Raw genomic sequence first — 15,063 nt, 5'->3', positions numbered from 1 at the left:
ACATCCTAAGTCTGGATAATTTGATGTGGTCTCATGTACACTTCAGTTTCAGTAACTTCAAGCAAATTAGTACATTAGAATCTAAAATCCTTCTAATTCCATTTACTTAGGCTATTTAACACTGGTAATGCAATCAGTTAATTCAGAACCAGATGAAAGGTGTTGTCAATGTGGGAAACAATGCAGCATGAATATATTTAACTACATCCTAAGTGAAAATAGTAATAAAAATAATATTTATCAGAATATATTCCTTCTGATTCCACATTCATCTGTTATTAGGCATTTGAATAGCTGTCTTAGAAGTGCTCCAATATTATCTGCATCCAAAAGGAAGCATGGAAACTCCAATTACCATGATCTGACACCTAGGATAAAACATTTTTAATGTGAATTTCTCTCTTTCAGGTAACCCTGGTGTTTCCTAACAATGATCCTGCTGCTTTTATGGTGGCATTTTATGGCTGCCTGCTTGCAGAAGTTGTCCCCGTCCCTATTGAAGTGCCACTTACAAGAAAGGTGGGGAACTCACTTTCTTCTCTTTACTCCATTTTAGCACTTACATCAGAATAAATCACAACTGAACATGGCTTTTGAGTACATTTTTGTGGTTAGCTAGCTCTAAATCTGAGGATACCAAGATAGTGCTGTGTGGTGAATTATACATAGCTCCTTCTGTTTTGGGATAGAAAATCTGAAGATGTGCTTGCAGTTTCAGCAAATGCAGGTCTGCATGGAAAATGGAAGGAAAGTTTTTCAAGAGAACAGCTTTGCCAGTCATAGATGGATTATCTTTGTTGCCTTTTAAAGCCTTCTGATGTTGGCCACTGACAAAGAATCATTGGCAACAACTGCTGATTCTCCACCTGTCCCTGCAACCCAAGCTATGTTATAATGCCACTGGTGCTGTGTGTGCTACTTCAAAGCTGTTCTGGAAATGCCTTCTCCTGTGTCTATATGTGCATGTGTGTCTCAAAGCTTCTGTCACCATGGTCACCTCTGGAAGGGTGGCACTTGAACAAATTCAGCTCAGGAATTCTTGCCACAGAACATACATTCATAGAGAAACTGACCACTGCTAATCAAAGCATTTCACATCCAGTGTTGGTTCAAAGGCAGAACCACATATCCCAGAGAAGTGTTAGGAGCCAGCTAGAGCAGTTCCAGCTGGAAGGAGTGTCTGGGGGCAGTAAGAGGTGGAGTGAACCACAGCTGGGTCCCTTAGATAGGTTCTGCAGAATCTGAGGATGTATGCCTTGAAGGCTGTAAGTACAGCAAAATGTATTTATTAATTACAAGGGTTGCTTTTGGTCATATCCCCTTAATTTGCCATGTCTGGCAGCCCCCACATACCCTTTGTATAATTGCTCTTTTATTAGTTAGCACTAATAATGGCTTTCTTTAATTATTTGCTCTGGGCTTGTCCACACAAAGAGTGTTCTCTAATCTTTACAAGTTTTGTTTTTAAAGTGAATTGTTTTGTGAAATGTTGACTGAAGCCATGACATGCCAGGCAAAGGCCTGAGCAAATGTATTGCTTTGGTCACATTTTCAATATTTCAATTGTCAAGGGCTTTTCTTTGAAATGTTCCAGTGTTAGAGTACTCTGGGGCAGAAGCTCAAATCTTTGTTTCATGGACAGAAGGAAGGACCAAGGGAAGGAGGAGACAGGATGTGCCCCAGCTTAAACTGACTGAGACTGGAGGAAAGAGGCAGGAGTGCTGGAAAGGCCATGCAGGGGGAGAGGATGGGGACCTCAGCCCCCATGCCTGCTTTGGGGAGGAGGGTTAGGCTGTTTCATTTGTAAAATGATGCATTTGGGAGCACTGAGAGGTGGACATGGCTGGAGAATAAGGATGGTGATTTTAGTGGAAATGTTTGCACTGGGCTCTCATTGTGCCCTCACATCTGAGGGCAGTACATTTAGTCTGAGGCAGTTGCATAACATGGTGCATTATTTTGATAAAAACCAGAGATTTTATATGCATCAGCAAAATAAGGCCAGCAGAATATGTACATTTTAAGATCTTACAGAGTGCTCAAATGGGTAAATCTGCATTAATTCCATGAATAAAATAAAGAAGCAACATGGTTTTGAGGGTTAAAAAAATCTAATATGTCTTACTCTGTTACTATTCTCTGAGGTCTAATGACATTTTAAAGCACATAGATAGGTGTAAATTTGATTTATTTTGGAACATCTGATACCGCATCCACCCAGTAAACTATAAAATCCAGCTGTCCAAGTAAATACTCTGTGTCAAATGAATAACTTACCCTAATTTGGCTGCACCTCTTGGGTGTTTTTTTTTAAAATATGTATCTATATATGGATATATAAATATACACTTACACATGTGTGTATATATATATATATTTATATAAAGGAATATCTACAGACTCAGACTGTTTATCTTTTGCCACAGTGTTTAAATATCAAATTAATAACACAATAACAGAGATGTCAGTTAAAAAAGCAACATGATCCATACTCTATAAATAAAGCTATGCAATCTCACAGCATATACTATTTCAAATATCTTTGCATTTGTTTATATGGAAAGGCAACTGGAGTGGAAACAATGAGATGAAAATCGTGTTCTGAGTTGTCCCAGAAGGAATATGTCTGCCTGGTCAAATGGCAGTGGATTGCTCCTGGCATCCGTGGGAAGATGTCATTCCTGTCATCACACAATGGCCTAGACTGTTATTTTATGCTTTCCCATCATTTGTTCTCTGCTCTGCATGCTTCAGTACATTCTGGCAGTGGACATCTTTTGGGTTGCTTTCTGGAAGACAGAGAAGTGAACTAGCAAATAGAGCAGCAATTAAATTTTATATTATACTACAGGCTTACAGAATAATAAGCTGATACAAGATGAGCTATTTCAGGTAGTTATATTAGCAGCCATTTTTAATATTTAAAGTTTGTACTAGCAGCTTTAATACTGTTCTACATTTTCATAAAGAAGAGTGTTTCACAGCTCTGTGCAGAATTTTGTCCCTGGCAATTTAAAAATGAGCAGTAATTTTTGCAGCCAGGTAGAGTTTTGCCTTACAGATTGCTCTGCAGACATCTGTAGATGGAAGTAGCAGCTTTTGCTTTACCAGCATATAGATTTTGTGTGTATTCTCTTTTTTGTTTTTAATATAACTGGTTTTTTTAAGATTTTGACAGGATTTTTTTCCCAGTTCACTATTAGGTGAAGGTCCATCTTGCCTTGCTCTTTCCTTCTGCATCCCACCATTAAGTTGACAGAGTACTTAGAATACCCCCAGGACTCCAGGGGATGTGTGACCTGGCATCTGGGATGGACTGTCTGAACATCCAGGAGCCATGCAGCATTCTCCAGTTTTATTCCCAGAAAGCTTCCTAGTGTTTGGCAAAGAAAAGTTGGAAATTGGAATTCCTGCAGCATGGTTTTGGCTCTTTAGATTTGGGACATCTGATCTAAAATTAAAAACCAAAATCCCAAACCAACTCTTCATTCTAAAAGCAGCAGCTAGAGGTTCTGCAGTCATTGTAACAATAGAACAAGCAGAATTTTTATTTCTCCTCCTTTCCCTGAATTTAGTACCATTGCAATGCCTTTATCATCAACACTCCCCAAAATTGTTAGAGCTAATCCTCATCCCTTCATTTATAGGCTCTGTTCTCTCAGAATGGTGTCCCTCTCTCAAAATTTGCTTATGTTTCCCAAACGTTAGCAAACAATGTGTCCTATACAGCATCTTTTCCTTCAGAACTGCCACTTATGTTAATCTTGTGAGTTGCAAACTATGTCATAGAATGTGCTGTCAAAGTAGATGAGATGGGAGTTTCAACATGTTGAGTTCTAGTTCAAACAGTGATTTACTATGTCCCTCATGAAAGGATTTTAAAATAAGGTTTTGATTTCTTTTTCTTTATATTTTTTAGGTCAATGTTTTTTTCCATTTGATCGGCGCCGTGAAAAATATTATTATTCTGCTCTGATACAGTCAGGGGAGCTAATCAGTTTTAATCTAAAAATAACATTTTTGTCCTCCAAGCACATTCACAGTTATGCTCAGTCACATGCTGTGAACATAGGAAGAAATCTATCCCTCACAGATCTTCATGGCCTCCTTATCATAGGCAGAATTTGTAGCAGGGTGTGTGTGACATGAAAGCATGTAAAAATTAATTTCTCACTCAAAATGCTATTTCCTAGCCTATTAGATTTAATGCTATGTGTGCTTCCAGCAGGCATTTCTGTACTTTTCCAGATGCTGGCTGTCACAGTGTGATTGGAAGAATTGTGTATTGTCATAGGAAATCTGGAGAGACCCACTCCAGGACACTCGAGATTTTGTTTTAAGGATGCTTCATACAGGGTAAAAACTGTTTTTGAGGAGCTCTTTTTATTAAATCCTGAAAAGTTATGAAAGCTTTAGCAGTAGCCAGAGAGGTATACTCTTCCAAGACAGTGAAATTGTCCCAGTCATATCTTTCTTTGAAAGAAGCTTTCTAGTCTGAAGGAAATACACCTTGACATCTTTCCTAGTGTTTCAGGGCTCAAGATAAAATGAGCTTTTCTTTCTCTCAGCTTTACTCATTGTAGGACTGTAGTGTGCCAGAAACACTGGAACTCTTCATGCTTTTGAACATCTTTTGACAATGCATCTCTTTCTCCCCTGCATTTAAAATATGTACAAAACGTTTCATGTATTCTTTTCATTGGTATAATCTTCCAGTCCCCCCAAAGAATGTAAATTCCCTGACCCCCACCTGAGCCCCCTGTGCAAACTGCTGGGCCCTGCAAGCCCTGGGCCTGTCCAAATTCCTCTTCCTACCCTTCAGCAGTGGAGCACCAAGAAGTCCTTGCTCAGTTTGCCGCAGTGAATCTTAGATCCTTTGAAGTCTGTGTTTCCTTATTATACTTTCAAGTTTAGAAAATGGTAATTTCCTGGAGAGAATATCGTATTTCATGCAGTGTCCACTGCCAAAAATAACTATTGTCTTGCTTTTATTAAGATTTTTGGATGTTAAATGCTCACCATTGGAGATTTCACATGCAAATTGCAGGCAGATATCAAAGCTGTTGTCTTAGGAGACAGTTAATTTCTTCATCTTAAAGCTGGGTATGAAGATTGTGTCTGCACTGTGTTTAATTTTTACCAAGGTCTTTGTGTTTTTTAAAAAAAAGAAGGTTTCCTTGATGCCTTTTTTGGCTCAGAACTGGTGATGCTTGGCCTTTACATCTGATCATTGCCCTGTTTGTTCTTTACCAGCAAATTTTTGTTAGGGTAAGGGCACTGGAGCTCAAATAAGCATTGTAACAGAAAACAAGATTAGTTCAGTCTGTGATGCTCCACCACATAATTCTCATTTTGAAAGCAGTCTGGGATTTGCAAGTGAACAGAAGTAACCTTTATCAGGCCAACCTTTGCACAGGCTGTCTCTTCCTTCCTTATTAGATAAGGATATGCACTCTCACTCACGGAGACAGGATCATAACTGTTTTCCTTCACACAGATACTCTCACAAAGCATTAGAGAAATGACATTAACAGCATGCTGAAATGCAACCACACGTGGGATTTTTTTCATCCTGACAATGAATTATCACTCTGCAGCAGGAAGAAGACAGTTTGCCTCCAAGTACTGGTGAAAACCTTTAGGGAACCTTTAATAAAAGTCTTTAGAGAACTTTGAATGGCTGCCTACAGCAGAGAGGATTTCTGGGTTGCTTCATCTGAAAGATTGATCTCTCTAGGTGTGTGCAGACATAGTCTAAAGCTATGCATACCTCAATTTTCATACCCCAGCAAGTGCTGTGCCTTCAAGAAATGTAAGGTGACAGTTCCAAAGTCAGCAATTGGTCTCAAACTTCATGCTGCAATACCTCAGCTCTGTGTTTTGCCTTCCACCTCCATTACATGTTACTTCAGACTGTGAATTGTGGAGGATTTGACAATGAGCATCTCTGGCTCTCAAGTCTCTCCCTGTCTGCAGTTGGGACTGCACTCAGTTGTTTCACTTGGTCTCCACCAGCTCCCTGAGGTTTCTCTCCCCACAACATTCAGCAAAATAAAGTGTTTATGGCAAGTGGGGGGTTGCCAAGTAGCAGATAACCAAAACAGCAACTAACACTTGTAACAAAGCAGTGTGTCCTGAAAATCTATTCCCTTCACAGGTAGGAGATTGATTTTACTTAGAGGGGAAAAGGATTTGGGGGTATTGACAGAATATTATTTGGTTGTGTCTCTTTGCAACTTATAAAGTAGTTTTCACCATTGCAGCCATTCATTTCACGTTGCCCAAAAGGCAGGGCAATAATTTGTCTGTCAAATCTGTAATAATCATTGCCCCTAAAGTCAGTAGCCCTTTTTGTGGCCCATATGTAAACTTTGGCAGCCTCAGGCAAAGGATTGCACTTTTAGCTCAAATTTCATTTTTCAAACACAAGTTTTGCCCAAGGTCCTCACTGTTCTGGGCCTGTCATGCTGAGGTATGAGGAGCAGGAAAGACTTGTGTTTACATGGTTGAGTGTGTAAGGAACATTGTGGTGTGTCTGTGGGATGTAAAAAGGTTTCAGGGATGTGGGATGTATAAAGGCTTCCACTCCTGTCAGTCCAGTATCCCAACACCACCTGAGTAGTTAGGAACAAGTTCTTCTGTGGGCCACCAGTTTTCACAGAAGAACCTATATGGAGCAAGGGATGTTAACCCCTTCTTCATGTCTCTATTCTCTGCAGTAGTTTTAGATTCTGGGTCAGGATGGAACCACCAGACACAGGCAGAAGGTGAGGATAACTAGTTATGAGGTGTGGAAGACTGAGACTGAAGGTGGAATTGATGGGCACCAAGTAGGAGACTTCCAGAAAGCTTCATTGGGTTCATACTGCAAAATCCTCAACTGGAGCTCCTGTGGCCCTTGAGAAGAGTGTCTTTCACAGCACCTCTGCTTCAGCATCTTGATTTGCCTTTGTCTTGCAAGGCAGGATTTACTGTGGCCACCAAACCATGGTGTGGGATTTGAAAGTCTGTGAAACACACTGCCCATGCCTGGTGAAATTCTTCCAATCTCCCATGGCAGTGTTACATCCCATGATTGTTCAGTCATGTTTTCCTTACAATTGAAAGAATATCTGTTCAGAAAAGAATATTAATGCTATTTGAGGTGGGCTGTCCTGATGTAAAGCAGTGTGCTATTACAAACTGTTACATGTGCACAGATTGTGTTAAGAATCTATGTATGTGTGTGAACTGCTACAAATGAATGATTAATATTTATGTGGACATCCTCTGAGGCAGTCGATATGGCACCAAGGGAAAGTTTAGGCATTCTTTCTTGTGTTATCTAAAAACCTCTACACTGTTAATACAAGTTTCTTTTTTCTGGTGTGTTCTTTTGCTGGGAGAAGAATTTGACAGGTGATTTCTTAGCTGATGCATCCCCCAGGGCCATGGTATGCTGATGCTTGAGGATCCACACTTTCTACTGGTTTCCTTATGTTAGATTTCTTAATGGAATTTGTTAGGTTAATTTCTGTTTACAAAGTTCAGCAGTAAATGGAATTTCATTGCTTGAGAATTGGCATTTTCTTGATATAGTGGTGAAACAGTTTGTAGCAGTCTTTTATACGATATACAATTATAACAACATTGTAATTTAAAATTGAGATCAATGTCATTGCTGCATTCAATTATAAAATTTATAAAATTAAATTTTTTAGTTGGTAGTTAGAAATTCATACATATATTAATAAGCATTTATTAGACTAAATTTAATGGGAAATTGTGAGCAATGGTAGTATGAATCTGATATTCTAAGGAACTCATGACCTCCCTTTATAGATGGTAGAGTAGCAAGTCTTAGAAGCTGTGTTGGCCAAGGAGTGGTGTTCTCCATGGAACACTCCAGCCTTCCTCTTCCTGCCATTGCTTCTGAGGGACCCTTAGGAGAGCCATCCCTCCTGCAGTGTTCAGGCACCCACAGTTCCTTCCTCTGAGCAGACTCCAAGAGTGGAGACAGGTCTCATCCTCATGTGAAGCCAGGATTAGATCTTGCTAAGTGCTTGGCCCATGGGTTTAACAATAGAGATGTGGAGCAGCTGACATGAGAGTCAGTGAGGACAGGAATTAATGCTGGACAAAGCCCATGAAGTGCAGGTGTGGTGGGGCCAACAACATGCTCCCCAAAGTGTTGTTCATGGAGACACCAGTGTTATTCTCTGTTCACAGAATGCTCTCATTGTCTGGTTTTATATGGGCAATGATACACAAGCTTAAGTTTAAAAAGCCTTGCTGAAAAAATGCCTTTTCATTTTTTTCCTGGTTTTATAAACATTCTGGCTATAATAAGCAAAAGCATATACAATAATTCTGGATGGGAGGAGTTATATGGCATAGACTTTGACAGATCAGTTAATTGTCTCGCATTGCTTGCTCGGCTATCAAAGTTCTGATAATTGCTGCCATATACATATTTTGAGGTAGTATGGAAAAATAAGCTTCTGCTTGTCCTCTGTTCTCATTGCTTCTCCATTTTAGATGGTTTTATTTGACTACATAAAAATTTCATTAAGAATTGGTCAGGCTCTGGGGCTTTCTTTCCATCATACAATTTTGCTTTGAATAAATCAATAGATTAAGGCAACTGTTCCATATTTCTGGTTGTTTCCATTGTTGAGTGTGCTCTATTGTTGATTTGAAAGATAGTTTAATTTGATCTTGTGAATCTCTTTAGGTGGTTTTCAGTAGAATAATTCTGTGAAGAAGGGGTCAATATTTCAATGTGCATTTGCATGTAGGGCTTTGCTCTGTTGAAGAGCCTGTTGGAGAGATGTAAAGTTCATAAAAGAGTAATGACAAGACACTATACATAAAGCAGATGTAATGCTGTAGAAGCACAGCATCTCCTCAAGAACAACTATAGCCTAGACTGGGAAATCATTACATGACTTCTTAATCTCACTGCTTCTATTCCCTTGATGAAAGTAAAATGTAATGAGCTTACTCTAATGGGCACTTGACTGTATGTGGTACTTCTGAAATGTGCCTGTAACTACTCAGTGAAATGGTTATTGACAAATCAGGTTAGATCAGCATAAACAGGGAAACCCTCACCGCTGTACACCCATCATAACATCTTAATGGTTGGAAGCTTTCTCCAGGTGGAAGCATCTGTAATCCATATTGTTTCCTAGAATTGTCACAAGATCACAGAATGGTTGAGGTTAGCAGAAATGTGTGGAGGTGACCTAGTCCAGCTTCCCTGCTCAAACAGGGTGCCCAGGACTATATCCACAGTAGCTTTTGGATACCTCCAAGTATGCAAACTCTACAACCTCTATGGGTGCTTTGTGCCAGTTACCCTCCCAGTAAAAAGGCATTTCCTGATTGTCAGAGGGAACCTCTTCTGTTTTGGTTTGTGTCCATTGCCTCTGGTCCTGGGCCAGTAAAGGAAGAGTAAGAAAAGAGCCTGGCTCCATCTCCTGCACAGCCTCCCTTCAGGTGTTTGTACACATTGACTGGATCCCTCCCTAAGCATTCTCTTCTCAAGGCTGAGCAGTCCCAGCTCTCACTCTGCCCTCAGAGGAGAGATGCTCCAGTCCCTTCATTATCATAGTGGCTCTTTGCTGACTCTCTGCAGTAGCTCTGTGTCCTCCTGGAAGCCCAGAAGCAGTGCCAGCCCTGGGGATGTGCCTCACTGGTGCTGGGGGGGAGGATGGCCTCCCTCAGCCTGCTGGCAATGCTCTGCCTCACACAGCTCAGGATGCCATTTGCCTTCCTGTGCACACTGCTGGTTCACACTCAGCTTGCTGCCCACCAGGACCCCCAGGTTCTTCACAAAAAGCTGTTCTCCAGACAATTCTGTTTCCTCAACATGTGCAGGACTTTGGATTTGCCTTTGGTGAATGTTATGAGGGCCCTGTCTGGCAAATTCTCCAGGTTTCCCTCTGGATGGAACAACCCTCTGTCAGATCAGGCATTCCTCCCAGCCACTTGTCATTTCTGAAGAGATGCAAGAGCAGATGCCATCTGATGGCTTCCACTGTCTTTATGATTTATGCTGCTACAGACAAGAGGATACCTAGCTTGTGGAATTCCTTTGTCAATGTACAGATGAGTTTTGATAGTCACCTAAAAGGAAATTATTGAAAGCAAAGAGACCTCAAGATAATTTTCCTCTCAAGATAATGTGCCCAAGAACAAAAGTGCTTTCAGCCTGTTATCACTTCTAAGCAATTCTGTATTTTTTCATCTCTTAGGATGCAGGAAGTCAACAAATAGGCTTTTTGCTTGGAAGCTGTGGAGTTACTGTGGCCTTGACCAGCGATGCATGCCATAAAGGACTGCCTAAAAGCCCTACAGGGGAGATACCACAGTTTAAAGGTAACCTAGCCCTAGTTTATCGTGGCTCTCACTGGTCATTTACTACAACAAACTGCTCTTGTTTAGTGGCTGTGGGTGAGGGTCAGGCTGTGATGAAATCCTTGCCACAGGAGCAGCTGGGACACTGCTGTCCTGGTGTGTCACTGAGGCTGTGATGGCTGTGCCAGCCTCATGGATGGAGCACCAGTGCTCCCAGTCCAGCTCTCTGCTGGCTCAGCCAGGCTGCTGAGACCATCTGTGGCCACAAAAATTCAAACAACAGTCTTAGGACTGTAGTAGATGAGAAGTGTTCATAGGATTCACTCCTTCAATGAAGTGTAGGGACTTCTGATGGGGAAGTGTGAATGAACTGCTGGGGCCAAAAACAGCTTAAACTGCCCAGCCATTCCCTTAGGGACTGCCTAAAAACACCTCAGTAGCTGTGTTAGAAAAGCAGATCTGCAAAATTTTCCTTCCCATACTACACTGAGGTTCAAAGGAAGCAATGTTTAGGTAATGGTGACACAGAATAAAACTCTGGCAGGGAAGGCTTTTGTCTTGTGTTATCCAGCAGAAACTCAATGAAAGCTGGCTTTTGTTTGTACCTCAGGCTGGCCAAAGCTGCTGTGGTTTGTCACTGAGTCTAAACACCTCTCCAAGCCACCTCGTGACTGGTTCCCACACATCAAGGATGCCAACAATGACACAGCTTACATTGAGGTGAGTTCATGAAGATGCATCTTCTCCTCAAATCATTACATGTGGCACTCTGGATTAGGTAAACATCATTATTCATTCAGTAGTCACAGAAGCAAAGAACATCCTGCTTTAGCTTGTTAATAAGTAATGTTTTTTTAATAAATTCGACCAATACTGATTTCAGAAAAGTCAATGGAATGTTAAATTGTTTTCTGGGTGTTCCTAACATTAACATTTTTATGTGGCTGCTGCAGTGTTATATTACATTTGCCTTGAGCAATCTTGGTTCTGTTCAGTGTGGGCTTGCCACTAGCCTTGAATGGATAGATGACAAGGTTCACAGTGAAGCTTCAGTTCTCATATCCCAATCTTCAGGCTCTTTGAAAAAGAAAGAATTTCTTGTTCAAATGCTTGCCTGTCACTTACTGCTTTATGAGTCACACTCCCAACAACAGAACAGCATCAGGGAGGGAAAGTTAGCAGTGCTGTTGAATTTAATTTTCCTCCTTTTTTTCCCATCATTTTCTCCCCCTTCTGCATAGACTCAAATGCTTTGAATTCAGTGGTGGTAATATTGAATTTAAATTATACTTCCAAGGGACTAAGTGCAAGTGAATGGACCTTAGTGCAATCAGGACACTGGGCTAGAGAAGCAGGGATGTCTTCACTCTCAATCTTGCTGATTATCTTCATCATGGAGAAAGATAAATGTTTAATTTATTACCTGCCCCTGATAGTTCTCAGACACTTACATAAGTTATAAAAATTATTTCAATAATCACCAATGGCCTCCCACCTTTTTTCATCTGCTTTTTCATGAGTCTCACATTCTCCTGATCAAAGAGCTTGTGTCTTTCAGGCTGTATACACATAGATTATCATCACAGCACCCAGCAAGGATTCTGCAGTCAGTTCTTATCACATGCCTTATAAAATGCAGAAGGGAGAAGCTGGGGTTTAGTGGTTGGCCTATAAAATCTAACATGTAACCACTGAACAGACTGAACTAGGTTATTCTCTGCTAAATCTAGCCAGTCCATTAGTCACTGACATGATCAGAATTGTTAGAGTTATGTTTCCATAATGCTGGTTTTGAAACAACACATGGATTTCAGATATCAGACCTGGGAATCTTCAGTCAAAAGAGAAAGCCTAGCTGGAAAAAAAAAAAAATTGCCATTTAACAAAGAAATGCCTCCAAAACTCCCCAGTACTGCTGCCTTCTTAAAATAGATGTGTCATTAGATGTGTCCATCATTCACCTGCAGAGGAAACACTTTAAACATAACTATTAAATAATGGAATTATGGCAATTCTTTCACATTGACTTTCCCTGCTTATTTCTTTTTAGTACAAAACATGTAAAGATGGAAGTGTGCTTGGGGTAACTGTGACAAGGATTGCACTGCTGACACACTGCCAAGCTCTGACCCAGGCATGTGGATACACAGAAGGTATGGAGTGTGCTCATCATCCTTAAAACATGTGTACATCATCACTGTACATCATCCTTAAAATCAAGTGGGGATTGTCATTTATTTTTCATCAGTCTCCTATATTATGTTTTAAACAGTTCTGTGCCAAAGGCTTCTAGATTTAAAAACATGATTTTTTTTTCATTTGTTTCAGGAAATATGTTCATGTTTAAAATATCTATAGGAGAGGTACAAATAATGTCTTAACCAATATAAATCCTGCAGTGGAGATTTACTTTGAAAGTTGACATTGGAGGTCATCAGTCATGTTATACTGAAGCTTCCTTCCTTTGAGTGGGTTTGCCTTGGGTCAATGCCATGTTCTAAAAAATAAATTCTGCTTTGTTTTTGTTGGACAGCTGAAACAATTGTGAATGTACTAGATTTCAAGAAGGATGTTGGTTTATGGCATGGAATTCTTACAGTAAGTATGTTTTTTATTCTCTCTGAGTATTTGAAAATAAACTAACCTAAATGCTTAGTGCTGTCACAAACTGGGATGTCCTACAGTTTCTTCTAATACAATTTTTTCTGCTTTGAAAGCAAAATAAATGTAATTTAAACCCATGATCTTCTCCTAGTGCATTTACCCCTATTGAGCATGGTAAAGATGTCAGTGTATTTTTATGTATCATGTCAAGTACTGTGATCACATTCTTATCATGTTATCTCACCAATACGTGATTTTGAGATCAAACTTTATAGCAGAAACAAATCATATTAGTACTTTCCTCTGTAGGGATATGATCCAGTGGCACAGTTCTATTGCCCCTGACTAGCTTTGCTGTCAAAACTCCCACCAACAGATGGTTTTGCTAACATTAAGTATTCCCAATACTTGAAGTTGCATTAATTTTCTACTTGATGTTGAAATGTTTTCCTCAATTGACATGGGAGACAATTGACATATTTTCAAGGATTGCTTCTTAAGGTGCTGTTGCAATCAGTGACTGACAAATTGTTTACTATTCACTGATCATTTTAAGAACAGATGTCAAATCTTGAAGGGTCATTGTTTGGGGGTCCCATGATTTTGGGGGTCCCCGGAATTCCCAGTGATCTGATATGTTTTTCCCCTGCAGTGTTACTCTCTTCTCATTATCAAAGTGCAATAATAACATTTCTGAAGCAGAAATGATTAGGCTTAACACCCATAAGTATCTCATGTTAAAAAACCATCTCTATCACTGGTTGATAGCAAATGTCTAATAGAGCTGTTCTGTGCCTTCCTTTGCTATTAATCTTGTTCTGAACTTCATTTTTTTCAGTACTTGCCTGTTTTCCTGTGCCTATGCTTGTGCCAGACTGAAAGGATAACTATCTTTTGCAGCTCTCCAAGTGTTTAGATGACTAATCCACTGGGACACTTAACCTTTCTTAAACCTAGGTTTTCCAAAACAAATACTGTATTTAACCTGAGCTGCTACGAAGGGAAGCGTGTTGCCCTGAGGAGATATTTCTAAATGCTAACATAAGTAAAGCAGCAGCTCATTTACAGGATGTGTGTTTGACACTGAGAAATCACTGCTGCAATTGATGGGCTCAGACTGAGAGATCAGCTGAGGGTTTGTCATTGGTTTCACTCAGCTGCCTTTTCTAAACTTCCTGGAGCTCTTCATGACCTTAGTGAAAATACTGGAATTAGCTCACCTGGAGAGAGACTAAAACCTCCTTCATTAATTTTCTTTTAAAATGAATTGATTTCTGCTTAGTCTAGGATTTCAATTTCTTTGTCTCCTGTCTTTTAAATAATTTGTGCTCCGCTACCATTGGTAGCTTTTAGTCTTCCCAGAGATGGATTTCCATAGACAGATGTCTTACTGCTTTTGTCCTTTTTAGTACAGTGTTCATATATATGGCAGATTATCGGGCTTAGGGATAATATTTAACTACATAGCAAACATGCAGACATTTTTCACCCAATTTTTTTTTTTCTATTTAGAGTGACCCTCTTTGAGTATGAAGAGAAAGAAAATGGTTTTTTTTCAGTACTGCATAAAAGTTACAATCTGATTAGTATAAATCTTTAATCCTTAATTAAAGCATTGGAAAATGAGTGTCTGTTTTATCTTAATGTAGCTAGATAGGAAAAGATGAATTCCAGAACAGAGTGATTTGCACAGATGCCCATGCCCATAACACAATATGAGTAGTTGCCACAATTTTTGTATCAAACCCTTTTATCTTTTTGATTTCAGAGTGTCATGAACATGATGCATGTCATCAGTATTCCATACTCCTTAATGAAAGTGAATCCTCTGTCATGGATACAAAAAGTCTGTCAATACAAAGGTAAGGAACAGGAATATACAAAAGTTTGCTTGATAGCCAAAACCAAAAGTTCAAATTGATAACACAGCTGCCTAGCTTTTCTGTGGTGTGCTAGTAATTTTCTCATTGCTGTTGCAGCAAAAGTGGCCTGTGTGAAGTCCAGAGACATGCACTGGGCCTTGGTGGCACACCGGGACCAGAGGGACATCAACCTCTCCTCGCTGCGGATGCTGATAGTGGCTGATGGTGCCAACCCATGTAAGCTCTGCTGCTCCAG

The 15,063-nt window shown here is 40.0% G+C and overlaps 1 protein-coding gene across 6 annotated transcripts in view; it reads left to right on the top strand.

Moving 5' to 3' along the window:
* The window catches only part of DIP2C (disco interacting protein 2 homolog C), a 310,710-nt gene that overhangs the window by 218,439 nt on the left and 77,208 nt on the right, over window positions 1-15,063 (top strand). For all 6 annotated transcript variants that reach the window (XM_071428626.1, XM_071428625.1, XM_071428623.1 and 3 more), the window contains 7 exons: window positions 409-519; window positions 10,239-10,362; window positions 10,952-11,061; window positions 12,392-12,494; window positions 12,875-12,939; window positions 14,714-14,807; window positions 14,925-15,044. In XM_071428626.1, the coding sequence (XP_071284727.1) occupies window positions 409-519; window positions 10,239-10,362; window positions 10,952-11,061; window positions 12,392-12,494; window positions 12,875-12,939; window positions 14,714-14,807; window positions 14,925-15,044 (727 nt within the window). The remainder of the gene's footprint in view (window positions 1-408; window positions 520-10,238; window positions 10,363-10,951; window positions 11,062-12,391; window positions 12,495-12,874; window positions 12,940-14,713; window positions 14,808-14,924; window positions 15,045-15,063) is intronic.

The sequence above is a fragment of the Agelaius tricolor genome, unplaced genomic scaffold, assembly GCF_023055355.1.
Source record: "Agelaius tricolor isolate 1412-34295 unplaced genomic scaffold, bAgeTri1.0.p SCAF_6, whole genome shotgun sequence".
NCBI classification, from domain to species: domain Eukaryota; kingdom Metazoa; phylum Chordata; class Aves; order Passeriformes; family Icteridae; genus Agelaius; species Agelaius tricolor.
Note: the sequence above shows the minus strand (reverse complement) of the source record. Positions and strands in the feature narration are given on the sequence as shown.